The 25,994-nt window shown below is 40.4% G+C and overlaps 1 protein-coding gene across 50 annotated transcripts in view; it reads right to left on the bottom strand.

Moving 5' to 3' along the window:
* Positions 1–25,994, bottom strand: part of TTN (titin) — a 276,641-nt gene that overhangs the window by 229,907 nt on the left and 20,740 nt on the right. For all 50 annotated transcript variants that reach the window (XM_045163719.1, XM_045163748.1, XM_045163734.1 and 47 more), the window contains 30 exons: positions 24,830–25,123; positions 24,611–24,733; positions 22,929–23,210; positions 22,607–22,672; positions 21,646–21,904; positions 21,393–21,456; positions 21,062–21,277; positions 20,002–20,144; positions 18,686–18,891; positions 17,901–18,134; positions 17,546–17,790; positions 16,339–16,580; positions 16,055–16,219; positions 15,787–15,955; positions 13,992–15,685; positions 13,568–13,849; positions 12,101–12,367; positions 11,737–12,009; positions 11,373–11,636; positions 11,020–11,280; positions 9,122–9,382; positions 8,107–8,370; positions 7,754–8,014; positions 7,373–7,633; positions 6,775–7,035; positions 6,131–6,272; positions 5,877–6,042; positions 4,558–4,789; positions 2,784–3,068; positions 2,428–2,553 (listed from right to left, as the gene is read on the bottom strand). In XM_045163719.1, coding sequence (XP_045019654.1) covers positions 2,428–2,553; positions 2,784–3,068; positions 4,558–4,789; positions 5,877–6,042; positions 6,131–6,272; positions 6,775–7,035; positions 7,373–7,633; positions 7,754–8,014; positions 8,107–8,370; positions 9,122–9,382; positions 11,020–11,280; positions 11,373–11,636; positions 11,737–12,009; positions 12,101–12,367; positions 13,568–13,849; positions 13,992–15,685; positions 15,787–15,955; positions 16,055–16,219; positions 16,339–16,580; positions 17,546–17,790; positions 17,901–18,134; positions 18,686–18,891; positions 20,002–20,144; positions 21,062–21,277; positions 21,393–21,456; positions 21,646–21,904; positions 22,607–22,672; positions 22,929–23,210; positions 24,611–24,733; positions 24,830–25,123 — 8,008 coding nt within the window. The remainder of the gene's footprint in view (positions 1–2,427; positions 2,554–2,783; positions 3,069–4,557; positions 4,790–5,876; positions 6,043–6,130; positions 6,273–6,774; positions 7,036–7,372; positions 7,634–7,753; positions 8,015–8,106; positions 8,371–9,121; positions 9,383–11,019; positions 11,281–11,372; positions 11,637–11,736; positions 12,010–12,100; positions 12,368–13,567; positions 13,850–13,991; positions 15,686–15,786; positions 15,956–16,054; positions 16,220–16,338; positions 16,581–17,545; positions 17,791–17,900; positions 18,135–18,685; positions 18,892–20,001; positions 20,145–21,061; positions 21,278–21,392; positions 21,457–21,645; positions 21,905–22,606; positions 22,673–22,928; positions 23,211–24,610; positions 24,734–24,829; positions 25,124–25,994) is intronic.

Genomic DNA, 25,994 nt, shown 5'->3' with positions numbered 1-25,994 from the left:
CCTAGCATGATGTCTCAACAGCAGGACACAAATATTGGGGGAATGAAACAAAAGAGATGCTTAAATGAGCGATGGGCATTCCTCACTGCCTAATTTTTTATCATTTCACTTAGCTAGTTGCCACTCTGCGAGCCTCCACACGATACTGACTCATTACAGAATGAACAGCAGCAAAGAGCTAGATTTATTGTTTTAAAATGCTACTCTTTCAAATTTCTCTGCTACCAGTAGGTGGCACCAGAGACCTTCAGTTGACAACATTTTCACTCATAAAAGCACGACCAGATACCTCGGACCATATTCTGTGCTTTGCTAAGTATTGATTTCCCATAACATGAGACTGGGGCTTCTGCCTACTTTTCCCCCCTCCCCAGTTTTAGAAAGTAGAGCTGCATTTACTTTCTTAAGGCAAGCTGTGTAAATATTTTCAGTCCGAGGGGCATGAAACAATGTGATTCAGTAAGCTTTTATTTTAAAAAGGCATTTTATTCAATGAATTTATTTTTTGTTACATAGAAAATACATTTATGACAGGATGCTAAAACCTCTGTATATATCTAAATATTACCACACAGAGAGAGTTAATGATCACATGAATTTATAAAGTCTCTTCAAACATTTAAAGACATTGCCCATATAGAAAAGATATTTTTCTTTTGCTATCCCAATTGAGGTCTGGTAAAGATTAGAATGTATTTTTACAACATCCTAAAGGCAAACTATAAAATGACTTACCTAAAAAAGTACTATATAAACATATCTAAGACTACTACTTTAGATAATCCATATTTACATATAATTAATCAAAATATTTCTCTAAAAATTCAAAAAACTGATAAATTATTTAGTGTGACTTTGGTGAATTTAAAATTATTTTTTCTTTCCTGTGTTAGTAAGATATTATCAACTCAATTCTCATTTCTTAATATTTAGGGTTTCTCAAACACTATGTTCTGAAGTAATAAAGTCTATAGTATTTATCTATGTTGGTCCCCCATTACCAGACTTTTATGTTTCTATAATTCCTTCTGGTGGTTGTAATAAAATTAATATATTGAGTACCAGCCACTTGTCAGCCATGTCATACCTATAAGTGCTTTATATACTTTGTATCCTTTAATAATGCACATAAAATCAAATGGGTCTATTTGGTTTTTGGATCAGCATCTCCAAATCAGAGGAGGAAATCATTAGGTGATAGAAGTATGGTAGAAATACTAACTTGTTTAGGAAAATGGCTTCTGGCAAGGTAGAGACTGGGTCATCAACAAATGGGAGAAGCACTATAAACAAAAGAAACTTACTAGGAGTGCTGGGAGAACTTCCCTTTGTGGTGGCGTATAAAAGCCAAGGAAATGAGAGACGGATTTTCATCTGGGATAAAGTTGGCTTACCCTGTCAGTCTAAAATCATCATTTCGTAAAAATGGCTCTAAACATTCTGTCTTATTCTACTAAGGTCAGCCTCCTGGGGGAACGGGAGGGGCTCATGGTCTTTGGGAAACATGCAGCAATTAAAAAATCATAACAGCTAACAGACTGAGGGACTACTCTTGGATGGGCACTGTGCTATGTGCTAATGTGGGTTATCTGACACAATCATGATGAATGATCTGAAGCAGTGGATATCAGCCATTAAACAAGCATGCTGTTGTCCAATCAACAATTACTGAGCATTGACTATGTCCAGAGCTATTCTAGGACAAGGATCTACCCTTGCTTTCACAGAGCTTTCCTTCGAGTAGCTACTGCTTTTCAGGCACCAGGTTTTCAGAATTAAGAATCCCTGCTCTCATGAAATGCATATTTTATGATGGCAATATTATCCTCACTTTATTCATGAGGGAAAGAGAACCAGAGAAATCATGTCTTTGCCGAAGGTCACACAGTGGAGCTAAGATTCAAATTCAACCTCTCCAATCGTCAGGCCCCCACTTTTGTCCAGTACCAGACACTGTCTTCTAAATGGATGGGCCTTTTCCCACAAGCACTGTCCATAGATTGAACGTCTTAAATATAAATAGACTCTTTTTTAAAAACGTATGTAGATGCTATTATAGTTAATTTAATAATGATTGTAGGTTTTGTTGTATTTTTTCAAGAGATAACAAAAGTCTAATTACAACCATAAAGAAAATATGACATTTTTGCAAGTGTAAAACACTGAAAAACACCGAATTTTTCTTTTAAACACATAGCATGCAATTTGTCATCTTTGCCATTTTCAGGTGTATAGTCCTAAAAATAGTAGTGGAAAACACTGATCTAATTCTTAATTCAGTAATTCAAGTAAATGTTCTGCAAGATGCCCATAAAACTTCAAATTATGAATAACTGTTTGTAAGGGAGGAAGGGATGAGAAAACCTTTTCTTCACTTACATCATTCTTTTTAAATATTAGCAACTCTACCTTTCCTGGTAAACCTACCTGTTCCAGAAACTCTGCATTGAAAGTGGGCTGGCCGTCCCTCAGAAGTGACAGCGTCCTGAAGTGGGCTGACGATGGCAGGAGGATAAACTGGCATTTCCTGATCAGGAGACACAACTTCTGGAACTAAAGAAAGGGACCACAAGACTCGTCAGGACTAAGTCACCCTACAGACCTCCCAGAATGAAGCATGCCAATTTCTCTTAATTTATCTGGCCGTGGAGCCCAAAGTTTCCAAGTTGTATAGCAATCTACTTTTAGGACCTCCAAGCTGTATTTTTTAAATGTCCTGGGAGAATGCAAAAGCAAGTTTCTTAGGCTTCAGTTTAAGCTGAGAAGTAGCAAGGCATTTCTACCTTCCACAGAGAGTGATGCTGAGGTGGTGGCAACCCCGTAGTCATTCCTGGCTTCACAGGTGTAGACGGCCGCATCCTCTGGGAAGGCTTCAATGAGCAAAAGTGTATATTCTTGCCCATCGTGAAGGAATTTGCACTTGAAACCAGTGGAAAGCAGCTGCTCTTCCTTATACCAGGAAATTTTGGGCTGCGGTCTGCCAGATATCACAGCACAGAAGCGGGCAGGCTTGCCAGACTGCACGGTAATAGGCTGGAGTTCCTGCAGAATCTGGGGTGGCTCTGGGGCTGGGAAGAAAAGACAGATAGCCCATGAAAACACGGGAAAGCACTGGAAAATCCACGTTAGTTCACTACCCGGTGGTTATATACCCTGAAACAGAAGTTTGGCATTGTGGTATCTTTAATTGTCTTAGAATGTTAGAATATTCTTCACGCTAAGAAGGGAAAAAAAAAAAAAATGGAATTCTGTCCATAAGTTGAGGGAATAGCTTTAGAAAAATACTTTTGATATTTGGGGGTAGGTAGGTGCTTGCAAGTGCTGAGTTTCTCAACATAATATGATCACCCCTTTCCTGGCTGGGGTCTGAATTGAGGGGGAGGAGCAGTGGACAGTCCCCTAAAGAATACTGGAACACTTCCACACACTACCTATTTTTAACAGTCCTTGGGCAAATCCCGTGGTGAGCTAGTTTATCCCGTTCAGGTCTGTTTTGCAAGTATTTGTGTGTGTGTCAGAGTCATTTTTTAAGATACTGGTGCCAATGAAGTGCAATCATTATGAGTGAATGAATGTCATTTTAGATCTAAAGGCAATTAGGTAATTTTTTTTAAAAAATCAGCTTTCCTGTTGGGCTAATCAGAACATATTCTTGGTGTCATGATGACTGAGGGAAACTGAGAGGCTCGTGAGCCTAGAAATGACTTCTGTGAGGCTGGTTTCTGACACGGTCATGTGGGAAGACCTTTATTACCCTGTGCTCAGATTCTCTACCACTAATACAGAAATAATAATAACCGAACCATGACTGGTCCTCCAGGGCCTGAGGGAATGTTGGCAGTATGGTTCATTTTTATGAAACTTGAGATTTCTCTTAGCGTTCCTTCATCTGTCTCAGGAGTGTTTGTTCAGACAGATAGGACTCACGGTCAGGACAGGAACGGAGGCTGCATTTTCTGTGTGTATGGAGGCTAGCCTCAGAACTAGACCAGCCTCATTCAGCTCAAAGTTTCCTCCTAAGAAAAGTCGGTGGTTTAACGGTGCTCCTCTGATTTGGCAGCTTGTGAAATTCCCCTGTAAAGTCAGAGCCCCTGGAACTCCCCTTGTGGCTCTCTAGATTCTCCCTGGCACGCCCTACTAGAGGTGGAAATGCCCCATTGCTTGTTAGAGCTACGAGTGCTCAAGCAGTTAGGGCCCAGGGCAGAGAACCAGAACACTGATTGCTGTACCTAGAGACCCACTTGGGGTCTAGCAAGACACTTGGGGTCTACACTAGACACTTGGGGTCTAGTATAATTGACACGCAGAGAAGGTTTGACAGTGTTGACTGACCGAATAAGAATCTAGCCATTAGGTGCTTTCTAGAAATGGCATTTTAGTCCTTTTCAAAGCTGCCATCCCTTTTCCACAGGTATAACATGAAAATACATGTAGCCCTAAACATACGAGCACCATGGGTTCTTGAGAAATTGCCCAGGAACTACCAGAAGTTTAGTAAATTGAAGTATGGGGGATCACTACAGATGGATGAACAGACATACTAACATCTCCACCTACCATTGACATAGAGAGTAACGGAACTCCTGTTCCTTCCTGCTACGAAGGTGTATTCACCGGCATCACTGTGCCTGGTCTCAGAGATAAACATCCGGTGGATTCTTCTCTCCACCACATACTGGTGTCGTTCCTGAACTTGGAAATTGATTTCGATGCCATCTTTATACCAGTGGGCATCAACGTCATCTTCATTGACCTCAAACTCAACAACAGCACGTTGTTTCTCAATAACCTTTGGATGGAGCAACAGAAAAAGAACACTGAAGTCCTGGTTTCCTTGTGGTTTTAACCTGTTTCTAAACCAGCTCATTTGAAGAGCATTTCAAACCCACACATGATGATATAGGAAGTTGACTTGTTATAGCAGTCTCTCAATTTTCCCTCCCTGTCCTTGGACAAATGGAGCCCACACTTCTTTTGCAGAGAATTATGCTTATGCCTTCACAGAGACAATGATTTCATCCTTAAATGTTCGCTTCTTCGTTTATCATAACAGAAATAATGACACTTTACCTCCTAGGGCTGTCATCACTGACAAAGCCCTTTTAAGTTACTACTCAATTTGATTTCATATGATGTAAACAATAACCTTGTGACTTAGGCAGGAACTATTATCCTCATTTTTTAAAGTGAGGAAATAAAGGTTCAGAATGGACAGCAGAGGAGGATGAACATATCTAGGTCATCTGAGTCTTCACTGAAGGCGTTTTCACTATGCCTGTGATGCCCGGCTCTTAGTGGATGAGCAATATCGTAATGTGAACTCAAGTACTGCTTCTGTTCACGTGTTACCCACATTACACCATGTTGGAAGACGGGCACCCCTGAGGACAAGCTCTACACATGCAGTCAAGAGCGAAGGTGTTTTCTCAGCATCCCTGCTAGGAATCCAGCTTTGCTCAGAGGGTGTGTTCCCAGCCAAGTCCCTAAACAGCTGCCTTTCCACAGTAGAAGGTTTCTAGAAAAAGCCACCTTGTTCTGAAGTCCCTAAATTCCAGTTGCTGTGTAAACACCACAATTTAAATTTCAGTTCTTTTCAAGTTGGTGCTGCTTGGCAAGTGGCCACTTATCAGACAGTGAAGTTTCTGCAGATGCTTTCATTAAAGTATTTAGACAGCTGTGAAGGACACACTTATCCCCTAAGTGAGAGGAAACTGTGACTAAGTTGCTATCAGTATAAGAGCGTTAAGCCAGTAGGGATAAGCTGATTGCATTTTAGAAGACAGTGGTTGGAAAATTTTAAAGTCAAAAAATTTGACAAAATGATAGATTAGGTGCTACTGATGATACCTCTAAAAACTCAGCATGTGGACAATTACCTGAACCTCCCTTTTAATGCTTCGGATGCGCACATCTCTGCCCTCGACAAAGAGGTTGGCACTGGACATGTTGCCCCCGGCCACTACTGTGTACTTCCCAGCGTCGGACATCCGTGTGGACGGGATCAGCAGGCGGTGGACGTACTTCTCCTTCTGTATCTTTATTCTGTGGAGGAGATGGAAATTGGGGTTTAATGTATGATGACTCAAAGGGAACTGGGAATCACTGGGGGTGGCACAACACACCAACGGACCTGTCCACGAGCTGCAGCTCCTGGCCATCTTTCATCCACTGCACGGTGATGTCGGGCTCAGAAACTTCACATTCAAACATGGCTCGCTTCTTCTCGAGAACCTTAATGTCCTTAATGTGCTTCCTAAATTCTATATGACGAGCTGGAGGATAGCATGTAAAAGAATTAACCTTTCTAACAGCTTTGCCAAGATATGATTACATACTATACAATTTACCCACTGAAAGCATAGGTCAGGGGCTTTCAGTATATTTAGAATTGTACAGGCATCACCATAATCAATTTCAAGGCATTCTCATTACTCCCAAAAGAAACAACGTATCCCTTAGCCATAACCTTCCAGACCCCTTGCACTGCTCTTCCTGGACACTTAGGCACAAATCTATGTCTCTACTGATTTGCGCATTCTGAACTTTTCCTGTAACTGGATTCATATAATACATGCTTCTTTATAACTAGCTTCTTTCACTTGGTATAAGGTTAAGGTTCATCCATGCTGTAATATTTATTAGTACTTCCTCATTATTACCAAGTAATATTTCATTGCATAGATATATTTTATTCATTCATTAGCTGATGCACTAATATTTTATGTAGTGTGTTTGACATTTCTTTTTATGGATATGACACTTATGAAACCATACCTTCCACATAAAGAGTGGCTGTCGAGGTAGCTTTTCCAGCCACAAAGGTGTACTCAGCGGCATCCCCAAAGTGGACATTCCTGATGTTCAGTGAGTGGGTGAGCTTTTTGGTTCGCATCTGGCACCTGTCAGTTGATTTGATTTCCACACCATTCTTTAACCATTTGTAAGAGATGCCTTCATAGTTCACTGTCACCTCAAAGGTAATGGTGTCTTTTTCTTCAGCATTGATGTCCTTCAGCATGGATGTAATCATGATTGCTGCAAAAGGGGAAGCAAATATACCCAAGGAGATCTCGTGTCAGTATGGCATGGGTTTTAACAAGCACAGAGCAAAAACTTGGAATGTCTTTAACACATCTGTTTAAGTGATCACAGTTCAGAGAGGTACCGCTCTACAGGATTATGCCAAGTGACAGGGGAACAGAAAAAGCAAGCAATAGACACTGGAGCATCTTTATAGACAGTCTTTGAATGCTAATCAAAAATTTTATCCAGATACCTAACTCAGTGTGAACACAGCAGATGAGGAAGAAAAAGTGCAGGCTATGGGATGATGAGTCTACTGGGTATTCTATATATATATGTATTTACTTACGGGTCACTTTGAGGGTGGCGCTGACTTGGTCATTGCCACAGACAAACGTGTATTCTGCTGAGTCCTCCGTGCTGGTGTTCATGATGATTAGCTGGTGGAGTTTTCCCTGCACCACAATCTTGAACTTTTCACTCATCTCAATCTCCACGCCATTCTTCAGCCACATGGAAGGTACATTGAAGTGGGAGACCTCACACTCAAAGGAGGCAGTTTTGGTCTCGGGCACCTCGATGTTTTTCATGGTTTTTGTAATATGTAATGCTTGGGAAAAATCAGAGAGCACTCTGGTTTATATACATATATATATATTTTTTTTTTTTTTAAGATGAAGCAAACAAATAAGACCACCTAGCAATGCGGCCAGGGCTGTCTCATACTTACTCTCCACGAATAGTTTTGCTTTGCATTCCAGTTGCCCCACCACAGCTGTGTATTCCCCAGCATCCGAGGGGGAGATATGTTGCAGCATCAGTTTGTGGACCTTCCTTTCTGAGACCAGCCTGTGTTTGTCACTCGGCTTAATCTCCACATTCTTGTGGAACCATTTTACTGGCACTGTGTCATGGGAAACGCTAACTTCAAAGGAAACGGTGGCATTTTCCAAGGCAGTCACATCCTTTGGCTTCTTAATGATCTTGACGGCTGATGGGGAAAGATGAAGCCATTTAGTGATACACTTCCTTTCATGGTAACCATGAGCTGGCGACTTGTCAAGTGCTTCTAAGTCAACTTACTCTCAACGTGCAGTCTGGCGCTAGCTCCCAGCTTTCCAAGCTTGAAGCCATAAACAGATTCGTCCGCCACGGCACAGTTTTTAATTCTCAGAGAGTAAACTGTTCCTTTGACTGAGATAGTGTATTTGTCATTGGATTCCAGCACAACTCCGTTTCTGATCCACTGGACACCTTTTACGTTAGGGTGTGTGAGCTCCACTGTGAAAACAGCATCCTGTGTCTCTGTCACTGTGAGGTTCTTCAGAGTCTTCTTAATTTTGACAGCTGAGGACAAATTTATGATTGGTTTAGGAAATAAAGATGATACCACCAAGTAAGAAAATTCCTGAATAAGACTGTTACCTGGCCATCTTGTAAATTAATGGTTATCAACAATTTTTGTAGTTATGCATCATCTCTAGAGTTTTTAAAAGACACCTTGCTATTACTCTGGAAAACCTAGGACCCAGTTTGCAAAGTACATTGTACAATGATTTTTCTATACTTGCATGAGATGAAGTTTGTTTAGCTGTATACTGGGCTTTACCGGTGGCTTGATGGTAAAGAGTCTGCCTGCAGTGTGGGAAACCTGGGTTCAATCCCTGGTTCGGGAATGTCCCCTGAAGAAGGAAATGGTAACCCACTCTAGTATTCCTGCCTGGAAAATCCCATGGACAGAGAAGCCTGGTAGGCTATAGTCCATGGGGTCACAAAGAGTAGGACACGACTGAGCAACTTCACATAGCTGTATACCAATAGCTTAGTCAATGGATTGGAGGAGGATGAAAGAAGACTAGAGAATAAGAGCATCTAATTTGCTGTTTCATAGAGTTGGAACCTAAGACATGGCTTCTTCACATAAACTCAGAAGCAATTTTGCACCTGTGGTATATGGCTCATAAAGTTCAAGAGTTTATAATGATTTTATGAAATGAGGATTTATGGCACCCAAAATGATTAAACTGTTTGACTTTTAGATAACTGTCAAAAACACAACATGATTTGAAATGGGTCACTCTGTTGTTATATCACTGACCTTCAACTTTGAGTTTGGCAGATGTTTTGGAAGTGGCCACCTTGTAGGTGTATTCTCCAATGTCATCTAGTTTGGTGGCAGCAATGATAAGTCTCCTTTTGCGGCCATCAGATTCACTTCTGATGGTTTTGCTCAGCGGTAGGTGTTTGCCATCCTTCAACCATTCACCTTCAGAATCTGGGTTGGCAACTTCACACTCAAACACAGCTTCCTGGGACTCAGCTACAGTCTGATCTGTGAGTGGCTTAGAGATGGCGCCCCCTTTGGAACAAGAGAAATACAAGTGTGAATCTTTAAAAAATATTTTAACAATAAAGAGATCTTTGCACAATTAAATAACAAGTTTTAAAACATAATTTTGCACATCATGAAAATTTCTAATAAAATTAGTTTTACCCACGCTGAGAAGATATCATAGAAACCTCTCATTCTAAGTAAGTATGTGTTCTAAGTATGTACCCAGGGAAACTACTAGAATCAGGAAGGGTTTGCAAATGGAAAAGCAACTGTTAACTTATACAGAATTCTGAGAACTCCAATGTGAAGGACACTTCATGGATGGCCTGTAACTCAGTTTATTCTTCAAAAGCATTCTGTTTAGTCTCCTAAGGATGATTTCCTTAAAACATGTCTAATATTTGACTGGAAAAAAAAAATCTGCTCAACAAAACTATAGTCATCAACGTCTCTAAAAGATTGGGGATTCCCATATACTGAAAGTCACTGTTACCTCTTCCATGAAGCTCCATTGCCTCCAATGCCATCAGCTACTGGCAGAAATGATTACTCCTTCAGCAAGTTAGTTGCTAATGTATCTGTCCCTCTCTGAATTGTGAATTCCTCAAAAGAAATAGCATGCCTTATTCATTTCTATATCCTGAGTTCCTAGCAGCATCTGGCCTGTGGCAGTTACTTTAAAAAATGTTGGGTAAGATCACATACAAAGGCTCAGAGCTTTTTCTTGTTTTCACACTACATTTACATTACATTTAAAAACATGTAATTTATATTAAATGTATCAAGTGTAGAATCTGAAATTTTGTTTCAGAAGTTTTCATGGTCAAATCTCTGAGGAAATCATATAATGTGATAAAGTATAAACCATAAAATTTTTATACCACTATTCCCATTTGACTTGCTTAAATACCAGATGCCACGGACTGTATAATTTAATCTCAATGTCATATTCCATCTCCTCAAAACCTAAATTGTAATGCGCCAAATTAATGATGACTTCTAGTTTTTTCTTGACAATTGGTTTAGACTTTTGATTCCTTATTTTAAAGCTAGTGACTTCTGCTGAGAATGGTTTACTTCATGGTATAGGAAAAAGACACATAGACACACCCACTGAGGTGTATTTTTAAAATATTCATTGGGCCCAGTAATAGTGTGAAGGGAGCAAAAATGAATGAAACAGGGCATAAAAAAATGAATACATCTTTACAGTAGGAAAGTTTGACCAATAAAACTTGATCCAACAAACACAACATTTATCAATCTATCATGTACAACGTATTGGATTATATGAAGATGAGAAAGAAGCAATTCCAGACTTTGGAGGTATCTGCTCAAGTGTGGAAAGAAGAAATGGAGAATAAAGCAAGTAGATGAGTATGGGTCATGAAAGAAACACACAGAGAGTGATACTGTGGTTGGAGGAGTAAGATCTACAAATGAGAAGATCAAGGAAGGTTGTGCAGAGGAGACGGCATTTGAGTTATGACTTCCTGGAAGCATATTTTGAATTTAGGCTGATGGGAGCAGTGTTGAAGGTATTACTGGTTGACAACAACACAAGCAGGGAACTGCGGGAAGTAAGGAAGGAAATGGGTAATGGTTTCTTAAGTTAAAACAACTGCTCCATTTAAGAACTTATAATTTATAAATGTACTAACCAGCCACGGTAAGTTTTCCAGATGTCCTATTTTCTCCAGCATAAAAGGTATATTCTCCTTCATCATCTTTCATCATGTTTAGAACTGTCAACTTATATATTTTCCCATGAGCTTCAATTTTATATTTAGAACTGGGTTTGATTTCCTTGTCCTTAAAATTCCACAAGACATCGATTCCTGAGTGGGACAGTTCAACTTCCAAGACCACATTTTGGGTCTCTGTACAGGTAAGGTCACGAAGACCTCTGATAATTTTAATTTCTGGGGGAAAAATATAATCGTCACTTGGTTACTATTACACTGGGAAAATAGAATGCTTAAGACAATATTAAGTGAGATGGAAGAATTCTTACTTTCTACAGAGAGATCACAGCTGGTTTCAACTCTGCCAACCACCAGCTTGTAAGGTCCTTCATCTGAAGCGTGGGTCCGGTTAATCACAAGTCGCTGCTTCGTGCCTTTGACAATGGCATGCACTCGATCATCAGGCTTGATTTGTTCATCATTTAAGTACCATTTAACAGAAGTCACATCAGGGACTGAGACCTTACATTCAAGCACAGCCTTGGTGCCCTCAAGCACATTAACATCTTTTAAAGGTGTTATCACATCAACACCTGCAAAACCACACACACACAAGATTTGTGAATACAAATTTTTGTCGGAAATACTGCTCACTTGACAGCACAGATATAAGACCATGTAAGTCGCACTCACTGTAGACAGAGACACGCCCATGGGTTGACAGTCCAAGGGAAGGAATGGTGAAGGAGTAATGGCCAGCGTCCTCCTTAGTCATGTCTTCAATAAGCAGCATGTGGGACTGCTTGTCTATCACAATGTGAACCCTGTCACCCGGCTGCACTTCTTCGCCATCTTTCATCCAGACACCTTCCACATTCTCTAAGGAGACTTTAACTTCAAGCTGAACAATGTCACCCTCGCAGACTTTTTGATCACTGAGTCCTTGTAGGATGGCGATGGGGCGGGCTGTGAAAATATGGGGAGAGAAAAGAACGGTATGATTTATTATCAATAAGCCATAGGCTTGCTATAGGCTGGAAAGAAGGAGGTGGCTTACGTTTCATCTTTAGTTTACAGGTTGTCTTTTTCCCATCGACAACAAAGCTGTATTCTCCCTGGTCCTCTTTGGTCACATCCTTGACTGTCAGGTTCTGACGTCCACGGCGAGATGTAATTGTGTACTTGCCATTGGATTTAAGCTCCACACCCTTATGATACCATTTGCCTTCTATATTTTCTGGGGTTATAATGCATTCTAACTCCCCTGAAAATGATTCTGGAACCTCTATGTCCTGAAGTTCTTTCACGAACTCAACAACTGCACCTGAATTATGAGATAAGGAGAAGTTAATTTCTCTGGAGAGTTACGTATCTAGACTTAGACAAAAAATTAAATTATCTGTAAATCTCTTATCTCCCCCCTCAGGAATATTCTTAATATCTAACTTCTGGATTGAGAAATAAATTGTCAATAAAAGGATTTAAGTTTTAAATTATTTTTAATAAAGCAAGGAATTATAATTCAAAAAAAAATTTTAAAACAAGACATCAAAATAACCTCACTTTAAAAATATCCCAATTGTCAATATTCTTAACTAGTATTATACAGTCATGATTCTTGGTATGAAGCTTATATTTAATTCATAGGTAATGCAGATGAAACCACCCTTATGGCAGAAAGTGAAGAAGAACTAAAGAGCCTCTTGATGAAAGTGAAAGAGGAGAGTGAAAAAGCTGGCTTAAAGCTCAACATTCAGAAAACTAAGATCATGGCATCCGGTCCCATCACTTCATGGGAAATAGATGGGGAAACAGTGGAAACAATGGTAGACTTTATTTTGGGGGGCTCCAAAATCACTGCAGATGGTGACTGCAGCCATGAAATTAAAAGATGCTTACTCCTTGGAAGGAAAGTTATGACCAACCTAGACACCATATTAAAAAGCAGAGACATTACTTTGCCAACAAAGGTCTGTCTAGTCAAGGCTATGGTTTTTCCAGTGGTCATGTATGGATGTGAGAGTTGGACTATAAAGAAAAGCTGAGTGCCAAAGAATTGATGCTTTTGAACTGTGGTGTTGGACAAGACTTTTGAGAGTCCCTTGGACTGCAAGGAGATCCAACCAGTCCATCGTAAAGGAGATCAGTCCTGGGCGTTCACTGGAAGGACTGAGGTTGAAGCTGAATCTCCAATACTTTGGCCACCTCATGTGAAGAGCCGACTCACTGGAAAAGACCCTGATGCTGGGAAGAATTGAGGGCAGGAGGAGAAGGGGACGACAGAGGATGAGATGGTTGGATGGCATCACCAACTCAATGGACATGAGTTTGGGTAAACTCCAGGAGTTGGTGATGGACAGGGAGGCTTGGCTTGCTGTGGTTCATGGTATTGCAGAGTTGGACACGACTAAGTGACTGAACTGAACTGAATCCTTTTTAGGGGGTGAAAATTGGGTAGCTAATTTTATCACATAATACAAGTAACTCTAAAACTTGAGTAAACAACAAAAGCATTATTTACTACCTTCAACAATAAGTTTAGCTGTTGTTTTCACGTTTTCATCTTCGACAAGTACACAACTATAGTCTTCAGCATCAGATGTGTCGATCATTAGCACGGAGAGGAAGTGAACTTTCCTGTCAGAGTGCATCCTATATTTATCTCCTGTGTGAATCTCCACACCATCTTTATACCATTTCACTTTGACAAATGGCTCTGAGGTTTCACATTCAAAGGTTGCCATGGTGTCTTTTTCCTTAGCAACAACATCTTGTAATTCCTGTGTAAAAGTGATCAATTGCTTGGCTACAAGAGAAAAAGGGGGGGATAAAGCACATTAAATTGAATACACAATTTGGATAATGGAAAAGAAAATTAAGACAATACACTATTGGATATTCACAGATAAATAAAAATAGATCCATCAAATGAAAGAAATTCAAATTACCCTGGACGAGTAAGAATGCGTGGCTTGAGGTTTCCCCAGCAATGTTGATGGCTTTCACCATGATGCTGGCAGAGTCCTCAGCAGTCACATCTCTTATGACCAGCTCGCAAACATTGTCTTCGGGCCAATACCAGTAGATTCGGTCAGAGCGCTCAATCTTCACACCGTTTTTGTACCACTCACATTCAGGATCAGGTTTTCCCACTACTCTGACCCGGAAGTGTGCATCAGAGCCCTGGCCCACTGTTTGGCTTTGGATTCTTTCGAATATTTTGGGGGCCTCCATACTAGGACTTAATTCAATTTTGTCAGGTTTAAAAGTTGGAATAGTGATTTTGCCTTCTTCAGCAAGGGCTTTCTTCTCCTCTTCGGTTAGCTCCTTGGTCCAGTGGAGAAGTTCTTCTTTTGTCTTCCTTAGAAGCTCTTCATAGGATTCATCCTTCTTACGAGACTTGAGCTCCACAGCTGTAATGGCTTCATAATAGCCTTCCTCAGTCCTGCGCTTGAACTTGCTCCGCAGCTCTTCTGACTCTTCAGACACTTTTTCATGGGTGATTCTTTCAGCCCTTTTCAGCCTCACAATTTCCTTGGTTTCAGTGGTGTCAATAGGTCTGTCTACTTTTTGTACTTCAAACTGAAGTTTTCCAGGTTCATGGACGTGAAACTCAGGCTTTGGCTCAGGGGCTCGCCTAAGGACAGACCTAAAATCTTCCCTCTGTTGGATCTCAAGCTTTACTTTATGCTCTATCACACCTTCAGGATTTTCTGCGGTGACCTTGACTTCACCTGTATCATAAGACTTGCAGTCCACGATGTCCAGATAATGAATGCCATCATAGCGGACTCTGAACCGTTTGCTTTTGCGGATGAGCTGCCCATTAAGGTACCAGTTGACTTTGGGCTGAGGGTAGCCTGTTACCCGGCAACGGAATCTGGCGGTCTCCCCTTCCAGTACTCTTACTGGCTCTGGGAACAAGACAATGTCTGGCTTTTGCTTCTCTTTTTGATCGGTTGTCACACCAGTAAGGGCACCTTCATGAGCCATTCGCTCTAATTCTTCAATTCTCTGTAAGCCTTTCCTCCCCTCAGGCAATTGAGATTCCTCCACAAGACTCTTCTCATCTTTGACAATAAGGGTAGCAGATGTGTGATCTGTTCCATACTTGTTAGTAGCTCTGCACGTAATGACACCACTGTCTCTGGAATACGCCACTGCGTAGTCAAGGCTACAATACCCAAATTCATTGATCATGCGGAGCCTGTTGGCTGCTTCCAGTGGCTTTCCATCGTGGAGCCATTCCACCACCATCGTTGGGTCGCCAATTGGTGTCAGCCTGCATTCAAAATGGGCAGGCCCAAAGCGCTTGAGTCTTAAGGAAGTGAGTTTTTTCTTGAAAAATGGTTTCTGTTGCTTTTCTTTGTCATAGAGGTCACCCTCTTCCCACTGCTCTTGGCCATATCGCAAATGGAGAGGCTCCAGTTCTGGGGCTGCAATCTCCTTTGCTCTATACGTCCCTCGTGGGATGATTAATCTTCTCTCTGGCTCAGGCTCTGCAAACTCAACTTCAACATTTACTTTGCATCGTGTAGTGTCTCGGCCAGCCTTATTAATAGCAGTTGCAGTGTACCAGGCAGAGTCTTGGCTGACAGTGGAATCAATTTTAAGGGCAGCTTCTCCCTTGGTTCCTTCAATTCTATAAAAAGTAGAAAATAAATCATCAATACAGAAGTAGTTGTTACTTCCTCAAGTATTGGATTTGTGTAATGAGTTTAATTATTTTTCAAGCCAACTTACCTGATTTTGGGATATTTATGAGGTACAATGATTTCACTGTTTTTCAACCATACGATGTCAGGATTGGGGTTGCCCGTAGCTCTGACTTTCATTTCAAGTCGGGAACCTTCCTTTATGTTGAGATTCCTCAGTTTTTCCACAAACACTGGTTTTACCTGATGTTCCACAGCTGAAAGAGAAAGGTTGTGATTCTGAGTGAGTAGGGCTGAACTACTTGTTTAAAACCCAAGTGATAAGGTTATTTATTTTGAGTCTTCAGAGCAAATACCTTCCACAGTTAAAATCACTGAAATTGAAGATTTCCCTGCCCTGTTTTGGGCAACCACCGTCCATTCCCCAGAATCACTGGGTGTTGCAGGAACAATAAGCAGTGATTGGGTCCCATCTTCTTTAACGACTACTTTATGGGTATAGTCATTGACAATTTGCTGGCCTATCAGAAAAATAAGCAAAAAAAGAATCACGTTAAATTAGTTGTTTTTAAAAGTTGTTAGACACACAGATAAGTTTATTTTTGTGTTTAATAATTTATTAGCAAAAACTTAAACTTACCGTCATGAAACCAGAAGGTCTCAGGCATGGGTCGACCCACAACCTTTAAGTCAAATCTGGCAGTCTGTCCTTCTACACACTTGAAAGAAGTAGGTTTCAACACAAAGACTGGCTTATACAGTCTCTCGAGTTGTGACTCATCTGTTTCCTCCAGCCTGCGTCCAGGGGACATCCGTGCAGGGGACATCCTAGCAGGGGACATGCGTATTGGAGATCTGCTCACTGAACGTGGAGAGATGGATCTGAAAAACAAAATGCCAAAAGAATATTTTCATGAGGCATAGAGAAAACTCACCACAATAAATCTCTTTAACATTATTTTAGAATTTACTTTGTGTATTAAAAGGTACTCAAACTCATTGGGATCCAAAACAGAATACATTATTATTGCTCCCAAAACTATATTGTTCATATACTATCAATCCCAGTCAGGAATTATTGAACACAGCCAGGAACCCATCCTCAAAATCTTAGACTGGTCCTTAATACTGTCTCTCCCTCACCAACTGGGTTTGAGTTGCTGAACCTTTTTGATTCAACTACCAATATATTTCAATAAATCTTGGTTGGTTAAATACCACCAACATAAATATGGAAAAAGAAAAATAACTTACATATCCCAGAAGAGGAAAAACAAATAAAAGATATTTGAAGAAAGTGCCAAACTCTACTTATACATTGTAGCCAGATTGGCTTGGATTGGATTTCAAGTTGCTGGCACCACCACACAGGCTGGGGGAACTAAGGCAATTTTCACAGGGTCCCAGAAACTTAGTGTTCTCACTCCCAAAATAGCAACAATAATCCCTCCATTGCACGGTTGTTGTATAAATTGGTGATGTGTGCTTGTGTTAAGTCGCTTCAGTTGTGTCCGATTCTGTGCGACCCCATGGACGGGTTGCCATGCCTTCCTCATAAACTAGAGATAATACACGTAAAATCAGACGTTAAACAACTCTTTATGGCTTTCACTATATTAGCTATGGCACTGGCAAAACAGATAATATGATACATGATGAAAGATGCTTTGCTCATTCTACACAGGGGTAAGAAATAAAAATTGGGTAATTGCCAGTACAGAGAATGGTAGAGTTCTGGGTTATTTTAGCCTTCATACCCCCCACTACATGACAGCAATTTGCTACTGAGATATTTGGTGTTTTAAACGATTTAAATACTGATCAACCTGAACTAGCATGATTCTCACCTGATTCTGCTCACTGGTTCTGGCGTGGGTATGTAAGTCGGAGCACTAAGAGGTGCCGCAGGCTCCACATACAATTTCCCTGAGCAAATCGCATTTCCTTTCATATTGCTGGCAAATGCAGTATAGATGCCTTCATCTTCCGGAAGAACAACAGGTATTCGCAGACTAGCTCTGCCATCTTGTAGAAAGTCCATATGGTATCTCTCTCCATGTTTGATGCGCTTGCCATCTTTATACCATGCAATCTGCGAATAATATCACGCACATGTAAATAAGATTTACATAAAGGAGTTACACTATAACCTATGTGTGTCTTTACTGTAGCATGGAGGTATGATCAATGCCTATATTTTACCTTGGGTAATGGATACCCAGACATCTTGCAATGAAATGTAACACCCATCCCTTCAAGAATTCTATAATTCTTGACTCTTAAATCAAATCCTGCTTCAATAGCTTCAGATTCAGAAATGTCAACTGCCATCTTTTCTTCTCCATCTTCTTCAAGAAGTTCTTCTAATGTAGTCTTTATTATTCTGTATTCAATTTCTTTAATAAGTCTCTCCTCAAAGGAAGAAATGTGGAATTCCTACATGTAAAAAAGATGACAGTCTGTTAAAAAGATATCTGCTGACTGATAGAAATTCTTTAAGAGTATTTGTTTTCAGAAATAAGGTTTGATTAAAATTTTTAACAGGAAGAAACACCTAGAAGCATTATATTTTTGCTTTTTTATTTGTTTTTTTCAGTGAGAATTAGATGAGTCATTATTTTTTAATCTGCCTTCCAGTCATCTTTGGAAGTTCATGCTGTGGTGTCTTGGACAATGGTATCCTAAGAGTATGGGTTATACATGTGATGTCTATTCTACCGATGAAAAAATGTCGGCAGTAATGTGCTTTGTTGTTTTAGTAATTATTTTTCCTACTTACATGTAATCTTTATTTCCAAAGTCATATGTGCAACATATTAATATTATGAAGATTAATGAAGTTCATCAGCAGTGAACCTGGACCTGCTTATAGTAGTATAATCCTGGCCCATCACTCGAAAATGAAAATATCAAACAAAAACAGGGGCACCGCAGGAGGAAAGAATAATGTGTGAGGTGATTTACTTGGTCATTATTGTTATACCTACCTGGTCTTCCACAAAAGTTCTGACCATTACAGTATCTTTGGCCATTTTCTTCCTAATTAAGGCTTGTTCTTTTTCATACTCTTTTTCATACTCAGAGTATACATATCCAGGCGCTATTTCTCCAACTTTAGGTTCTTGCACAAATGCAGTCACTTGTGTTTGGTAAAGCATTTCTTGCTGGGATTTCATCAGTGATTCATAATCAGCTAGGGGTTAAGAATATGAGTGAATTTTTAATGTTCTTATGAAAAAGCCTTCATGCCACTGTTCATTCAAGCAAGTCCTACCCTATGGAAAGTTGATAAACAAAAGCCAGATTTTCCTAATTTTACTATCAAAGTGCTCAGGATAGACTAAGTAGATTGAATTTCAAAGCCAAACTTACATTAATAAGTCAAAGCAGCCACTACTATTATAGAAAAAATTTTATATTAGCAGTCAGTCCTTTGGGATCAACTCTAGAGGTCTTCCTAATTTGTCATGTGACTTCTGGCAATTCATTTATCCTCCTTGGTCTTGAGTGCTTCATCTGCGAAATGGGGACAACATCCTAATCCTAAGGGGTTTTGTACAGGACATAGGATGGTCCACTATAAATGTGAACATATTGGCAAAGATAATGGAGACCCACAGGTACGTTTTGTTTAACTTAAATGCTATTACACTTTTCTTTTTTTCAAATTACTTATGAATATTTAAAATCCTGATTTATAGCTTAAAAAAAAAACATTGGAAGCTCTAGCAACATTGAGCCTGGTACGTGTGTGCCTGGCAACAACATACTGGAGGTGGGGAGCTACTGACCCCTTGGGGCAGGGCATATATTCTCCAATTCTCCACTGTCTTCAATGCACTCACTAATATCTGTCTGGATCTAGAGGGCCATGGGATTTAGAATCCTTACATTTTCATTTTTTAATTTAATGTAATTGTTTTGGCCAAACCACATGGCATGTGGGATCTTAGTTCCCTGACCAGGGATTGAACCTGCACCCCCTGCATTGGAAGGCAGAGTGTTAACCACTGAACTGCTCAGGAAGTTCCTCCTGCATTTTCAAAGTCATTATATACTTAGAAATGAACGCACCAAAAACAAACTATTGTCAGAACCTTTGAAGTTTAGTACTGGTACGGTTTTGGGGGCCATGTGGTCTAAAACATTTCCTATACAGCTGAGGCCAAGAGGAGGGCGGATGTGGAAAGGGCAGTATCAAAGCCCAATGCTGCAGCAGGACTTCTGACAGTCACACAGCGCTGCTTCCTCCCTGCATTTCCATTCTTATCATGCACATGGAACTACTTAGAGCTGCACTCACCTTCTTCAAGCAAGGAGGCAGATGCAGACGTTTCTCCATGCTTGTTACGGATAACAATAGTGTATTCTCCAGCATCATCGGCAAAAGTCATCGAAATCACCAGTCTGCACTCGCCAGTTTGTTTGTTGTAACTCACTTTGTATCTTTATGGAAATGAACAAACGGAAGAGTTCATAAATAACCCTTATGTGAGTAAAATAAGCCTTATGTGGATCTGCGGTATAAAATTCAGTGATCCTAAACATGGGACTAAGCTCCACCATAGAATATAAGATTGCTAAAAATTGAGGGAAATGCATGGACATGAGTAATGAAGGCCAAACAAGTTAAAATTTTCATTTTAAATAATAGTCATATATTCTTCAAAATAAATAATAGACTATAATACTACTTATGGAAATAAGAGACCTCAGTGTTTATGTTAGCAAATGATGAGGTCATTTAAATACTAAGATACTTCTCTTTGCTCATTATTTTGTTCCCTGTTTTATGTGAAGATCAAATGAATAATGAAAACAATAAACTCCTTTAAACATTTCAATATTAAGTCTTTGGTACACTACATTTCTTCTTATTAAGATATGATGGATACATTTTTAGATTAAGTTGCAGGAAATTTAAAGCTGAATTTTATACTCAATTGCAAATTTATTAGCATAGATTTTCACATATAACCAGCTTTCTTCAAAAATTACCCTTTTTCTTTTATCTTTTAGTGACTTAATTATTATGCCTTTTTATTGAAAGTTGTTTCAGATCCTTGATAGAAAAATACGTTCTCTGTGTGTAAAAATTCCACATCATTTCTCTATTTCACCAGCACTATAAGTGAATCAAACCAGAATATAAAATATATATCTCCCATCCACTTTTGTCACATAACTCTGTTTCTCAATAAGACTTTGTGTGAAAACACGAAAACCCCTCCAAGCACGCTATGAAGGCTCTATAACAAAAGACCCGACCTCTGAGGGTGGGGTAAGTATATTCTATTCTCTCTTGGCTTCATAGACCGATCAGACAAATCACAGAAAACTCTATCATTCAACCATGAAAATACCTGTATCCTGAGGTTAGAGGAACACCGGACTTTTTCCAGTAGACATGGGGCTTCGGGTTGCCCCCAACCTGGCATTCAAATACAATGCTCCCACCTTCCACCAGTTTCTGGACCACTGGTTTGGTAATAAAGAAAGGAGCGGCAGGTTCTCCCGGCCCTGCTGGTTCCTCTGTGATGCTGGTATCAGTCATTACCACATCTCTTGATTCGACGAAGCTGGAAAGAGAATGCCCTTCATGTGAGCTTCCGGACTGCCATTTGCCAATACGAAAGGGACTAACCAAGCAAAACTGTGCTACAATGAAAAATCATTAGCAAAAGAAGGTGTTACCGTTTCTCTTCTGTGGTAATTTTCTCAGCCACAGCTGTTGTTTCCTTTTCAAATTCTTCTGACACTAGAAGAAGACAGACGGTTCTCTGGTTAAAGTCAGGTATTTAGTTCGCTTCACTACTGACCTCTCCTTAGCATGACAGTTAAGTTGACCCTCAATTCTAAAAGGGGGCTCCATTACCAGACATGTAGAAAGAAGTGCCTGGTGGCAGTGAGGAGTGTGTGGAAGGTCCGTGGGGGTGTGACCACTGACCTTGCACAGCTAGATAGCAGGATGTGCTGACGGTCCCAGCCTCGTTCACAGCAGTGCAAGTGAACCGCCCACTGTCTTCCGCAAAGGCTTCACGAATCAGAAGGCGAGCAATTCCACTCTGGAAGGTTATCTGGAAATCAATGGAACTTTCTATCTGGTAGTCTTCCCTGTACCATGTCACTTTGGGGGATGGGTATCCAGAGATGTGGCACTCTAAGGTGACAGATTCACCTTCAATAACAGTCACGTTCTTTAAGCCCTAAAGAAAGAAGAAACAGGAAGTATTGATACGTGTGCAGATGCATGAATCATCTCTAAATGCTGTACCAAACGTGGGGGTTTGACCTTGTACATTCTAACTGTCATAAAATGCTTTCTTAACATCAAGACTGTGGAACTATCCGTAAAGAAAGTCCTTTGGAAATTGGAATACTCCCAATTTGAAATAAATGTAAAGTGTTTCCAACTTCATAAGGTGGAACTGTACTGATGTCATATAAGAGGGCATCCCTGTACCCTCCGTTGTTTGCACATATTCAAATCCTAACAAAGCTTGAAGGCTCAGCAGCGAATGTTGTCTCTTCAGCAAAGCTTTCCATGTTATCCTCAACTAGAAGTAATCAAACTTTCCTTTGCACCCTCCCTCTACTGAAGTGCTTATCACATTTTATATTTTATTATGCTTATTTACGTACATTTTTTCAGATAGTAAGACAGATTTCCAAGAAGGCTAGACTAGTCTTGCAATCATGCCTTACACATAACAGAAACTCATCGAATCTGCTGGCTATGTGACTGAGGCTGTCACACAGAATTCCCCCTCTCCTTGCCTAATAGTATATGGTCTTAAATACTTGCAGACATGCTCATGGAATTTTCAAGTTTGGGAAGCTGATCTTTGCATGTATGAACATTATTTGACTAGATATGCATGTGACTCAACACTATCAACTTTACTCACCGAGACTAAAGTTGGTGGAGTTACAGGGATTTCAACAGGCGCAGGTACTCTTGCTGTTTCTGTTACCTACAATTTTGACAAAGGATGTTACAAAATGCTCAGGAAATTAGGGGAAGTCTCAAACTCTTAGCACATGCAAAATTATAAAAATAATTCGAGTAGAAGAGTTCTGACCCACACCATGCTCGATAAAATGAAGTCTGAGCAATGGAGAAAGGCAGGGCATCTGGCTGACTTCTTCTGTAGCACGGATTGGCCTAGTGCCTGGTCCTGCTCCCCGGGAATGGACTAAGCGACAGCAGGGACTCCAGTGACCACCAACCTTGGTTTCCCGCTCACGCAGTGCTTCGAAGCGCTCTTCACGGACGGCAACACCAGTGATGCTCACCCCAACCTCCTTCTTCACCTCAATGCCAGCTTGACTCTTAAAAGTCTCTGGTGTTTCCGCAAAGGGGAACTGGGGTGAAGGAGTGGGCTCCGCTCTCACTCTAGCCTCGGCAGGCTTCACGGTAGGTGCCTTCACAGATTTGGTGACCTTCTGAGCAGAAGGTGTGGCTGACAACTCTTTTTGTAATGTGGCAATAGCGCTACCGGCTATTGATGCCTAAATAGAAACAGAGTCAGAAAATAGTCACTTAACTGCCATCCCAGTTGCCTCCCAGAAGTCCTTCGCCACTAGCACCCTTGTGGTAAGTCTGAGTCAATTTTCTATGTGGTCCCCTTTTTAATGTTCTCATTATCACTTTTATAGTTAATGAAAAGTTAGAGATAAGCTAGTTATAAAGCTCACTGTCATTCCTGCCAGCTTCTAAAATAAATTTGAAAGTCTTCCTAATAGAGTTGTATTTAGAACTTCTTATTTTAGGCTCTTATCATAAAGGGAATGAAGGTCTTCTAAAACTTGGTCATGAATTTTCAATTAAATCATGCCAAGGAAGCTGTGTTTGAAAATACAACAGTGGGAAATTCAAAAATAATAAAAATTTTAACTACTTGCTTAATTCCTAAGAACTACTTTAAAATAGAACATTTAGGCTTCAGCCACAAATCTGTGTGAGAGGTGAAAGTGAAAAAGCTTAGAAGAATATTTTAAGAGTTTCCTTACTCTTTTTACTCTGTTGCTGTCTGGGTATTTGAGATTATCCCAAATGCAGGTATTAAATATACCTTATAATTCTCTGAAGCATACAGTTTGGATTCTACGACTCGGGTGTGTAACATAAGAATGTGTGCCTGCTAAGTCACTTCAGTCATGTTTGATTCTTTATGACTCTATGGACTGTAGCCCACCAGATTCCTCTGTCCATGGGATTCACCAGGCCAGAATACTGGAGTGGGTTGCCATGCCCTCCTCCAGAGGGTCTTCCCAACCCAGGGATTGAATCCTTGTCTCTTATGTCTCCTGCATTGGCAGGTGGGTTCTTGACCCCTAGCGCCGCCTGGGAAACCTCAAAATAAGAACAGCTGTGACTAATATTGAGGATTATTAGATCTTGTCAACTTACTAAGGTTTTCACTTGTACTAACTTGTTCCTGATGACAGAGCTAATAAGGGGCAGAGTTAGGGTGCAAATCCAGGCCTGTGTGACCCCACAGTCCAGCCCAACCCCCACACGGTAACACGTCTCCATCTTGTTATCCTGAGTATATAAACACATGACTTCTCAGTGTCTGTCTTTGGTATCAATTCTCATTTATGTCATTCTGAAATATCTCACAGCATAAGGAAAACTGAACTGAACCTTTTACAGAATGTGAAACAGAGAGAAGCCGGTATGGATGTGTGTCTTCTCAGAGGTGTCAGGAAACTATCTGTGAGTCTAGGCTCTCTCTGCTGGGCAAGTTCCAGTAATCCAACTTTAGGGGTTTCTGAGTCTACATGAGGGTAAACAGACATCACCAAAAACAAGCCTGTACTGCCTTCAGCAAAGATACTCCGTATCACACAACCTACTTTCTTCCTTTAAGCCTAACATTTCTTTGTCATGCTCTTTAACTTCTTACCTCATATCCATGTTCTGTCTTAGGAACAGAAATTTTTGAAACAGTAAAGTGAGGGCTCGCTGTGCGGGGGCGTTTATCCACATGGACTAATCTTTCGCTTGTTAGATCTGTAGTTTTCTTGATCTGCATGGAAATGGAACTCAGTGAAACCCTTGCTCACCAGATGACCACAGCAGTTATGCTTGCTTCCCCAGAAACAGGCAATGGGTCCAAACTCACCTGTGATGATATCTGCATTCCCATTTGATCAGTAGTTGTGATATGAGTCTCAGAAGGAGCGTGGATCACTCCAGGTTTGACTGCTTTAGGGACAACGTGGGGCTCTGAGGCTGGACGTGGGGGCTGCTCAGCTACCTTTGTGGCGGAAATGTGCTCCTTATATCCATACTCCAAAGTGGTCTGCTGAGCGTATGCTTCTTCAACACGCCTGGGTTCTCTGGGCTCTCGAACTCGGGCCTGGTCGACTGCAGCAACCACTGTTGCTACAGCTTCCGCCTTTTTCCCAACGCCCACCTGCAGACAAGGTTTCCAGGATTAACACTCAGTAATGTCAAAGTCAGGCTGGGACTTTTCCTCCTGGGATAGTCATCGAGAAGAGACAATGCCTATAAGGCGTGATGGGCAGATGGTGCCTATGTTACACAACCATGTTCATGTCTCCAGAAATGTGACTTAGAATTGCATTTAGGAACTTAACGTTTCACTGATCATTATAATGCGTAGATGTCTAGTTAGACACACTCTGTGAAGCCTGGCTTAATTAGACATTAAATCACACAAACACAACACAGGACAACACAATGTGTGTATAAAATAGGAAAGAAGTTATGAGTTTGTCCAGTATTTTGTCCATGGCAGACAGACAGCACTTGCGAAGTCAGAACTTGGGGCTGGTTATCTTAATTGATTATTCTTTCTTGCCAACCATTCAGTCTGGTGTAGGTGCAATGACAGTGATGATAAAAATGCCCTCAAATATTGTCACAGTCCCATCCAGAAAAAATCAGCGGCTGCAGCATTGTACACTCACGTGCAAATCTGAGATAACAAGAAAGCTTGTAAACCAGGGAACATATTAATTTACTTATGATTCCCTAGGGATAAGAAATTTTTAATTTATTAGAAAGTATCTTTCTTAAAACACATGAATGAAGATGCTGTGATGAAAATCAAAGTGTTATCCTATTTGGATTCAAGAAAACAACCTTTTACAGCAAAGTTCAATTTACTGTTATGACCACAGAAAGTTAAAGTGAAGAAGGAAAACAAAATGTTGTTTTCTCATTTCCATGAATATGATTATCATAAATGGGAACACAGTTTGCAAAGGAGTTTCTCTTTTATAGAAAGCAAGCCAGTTGATATGGCTCATATATTATGATTC

The sequence above is a fragment of the Bubalus bubalis genome, chromosome 2 (genome assembly GCF_019923935.1).
Source record: "Bubalus bubalis isolate 160015118507 breed Murrah chromosome 2, NDDB_SH_1, whole genome shotgun sequence".
In the NCBI taxonomy this organism is placed as follows: domain Eukaryota; kingdom Metazoa; phylum Chordata; class Mammalia; order Artiodactyla; family Bovidae; genus Bubalus; species Bubalus bubalis.
The sequence above is the reverse complement of the archived record's forward strand: the minus strand, read 5'-3'. Positions and strand labels throughout refer to the sequence as shown.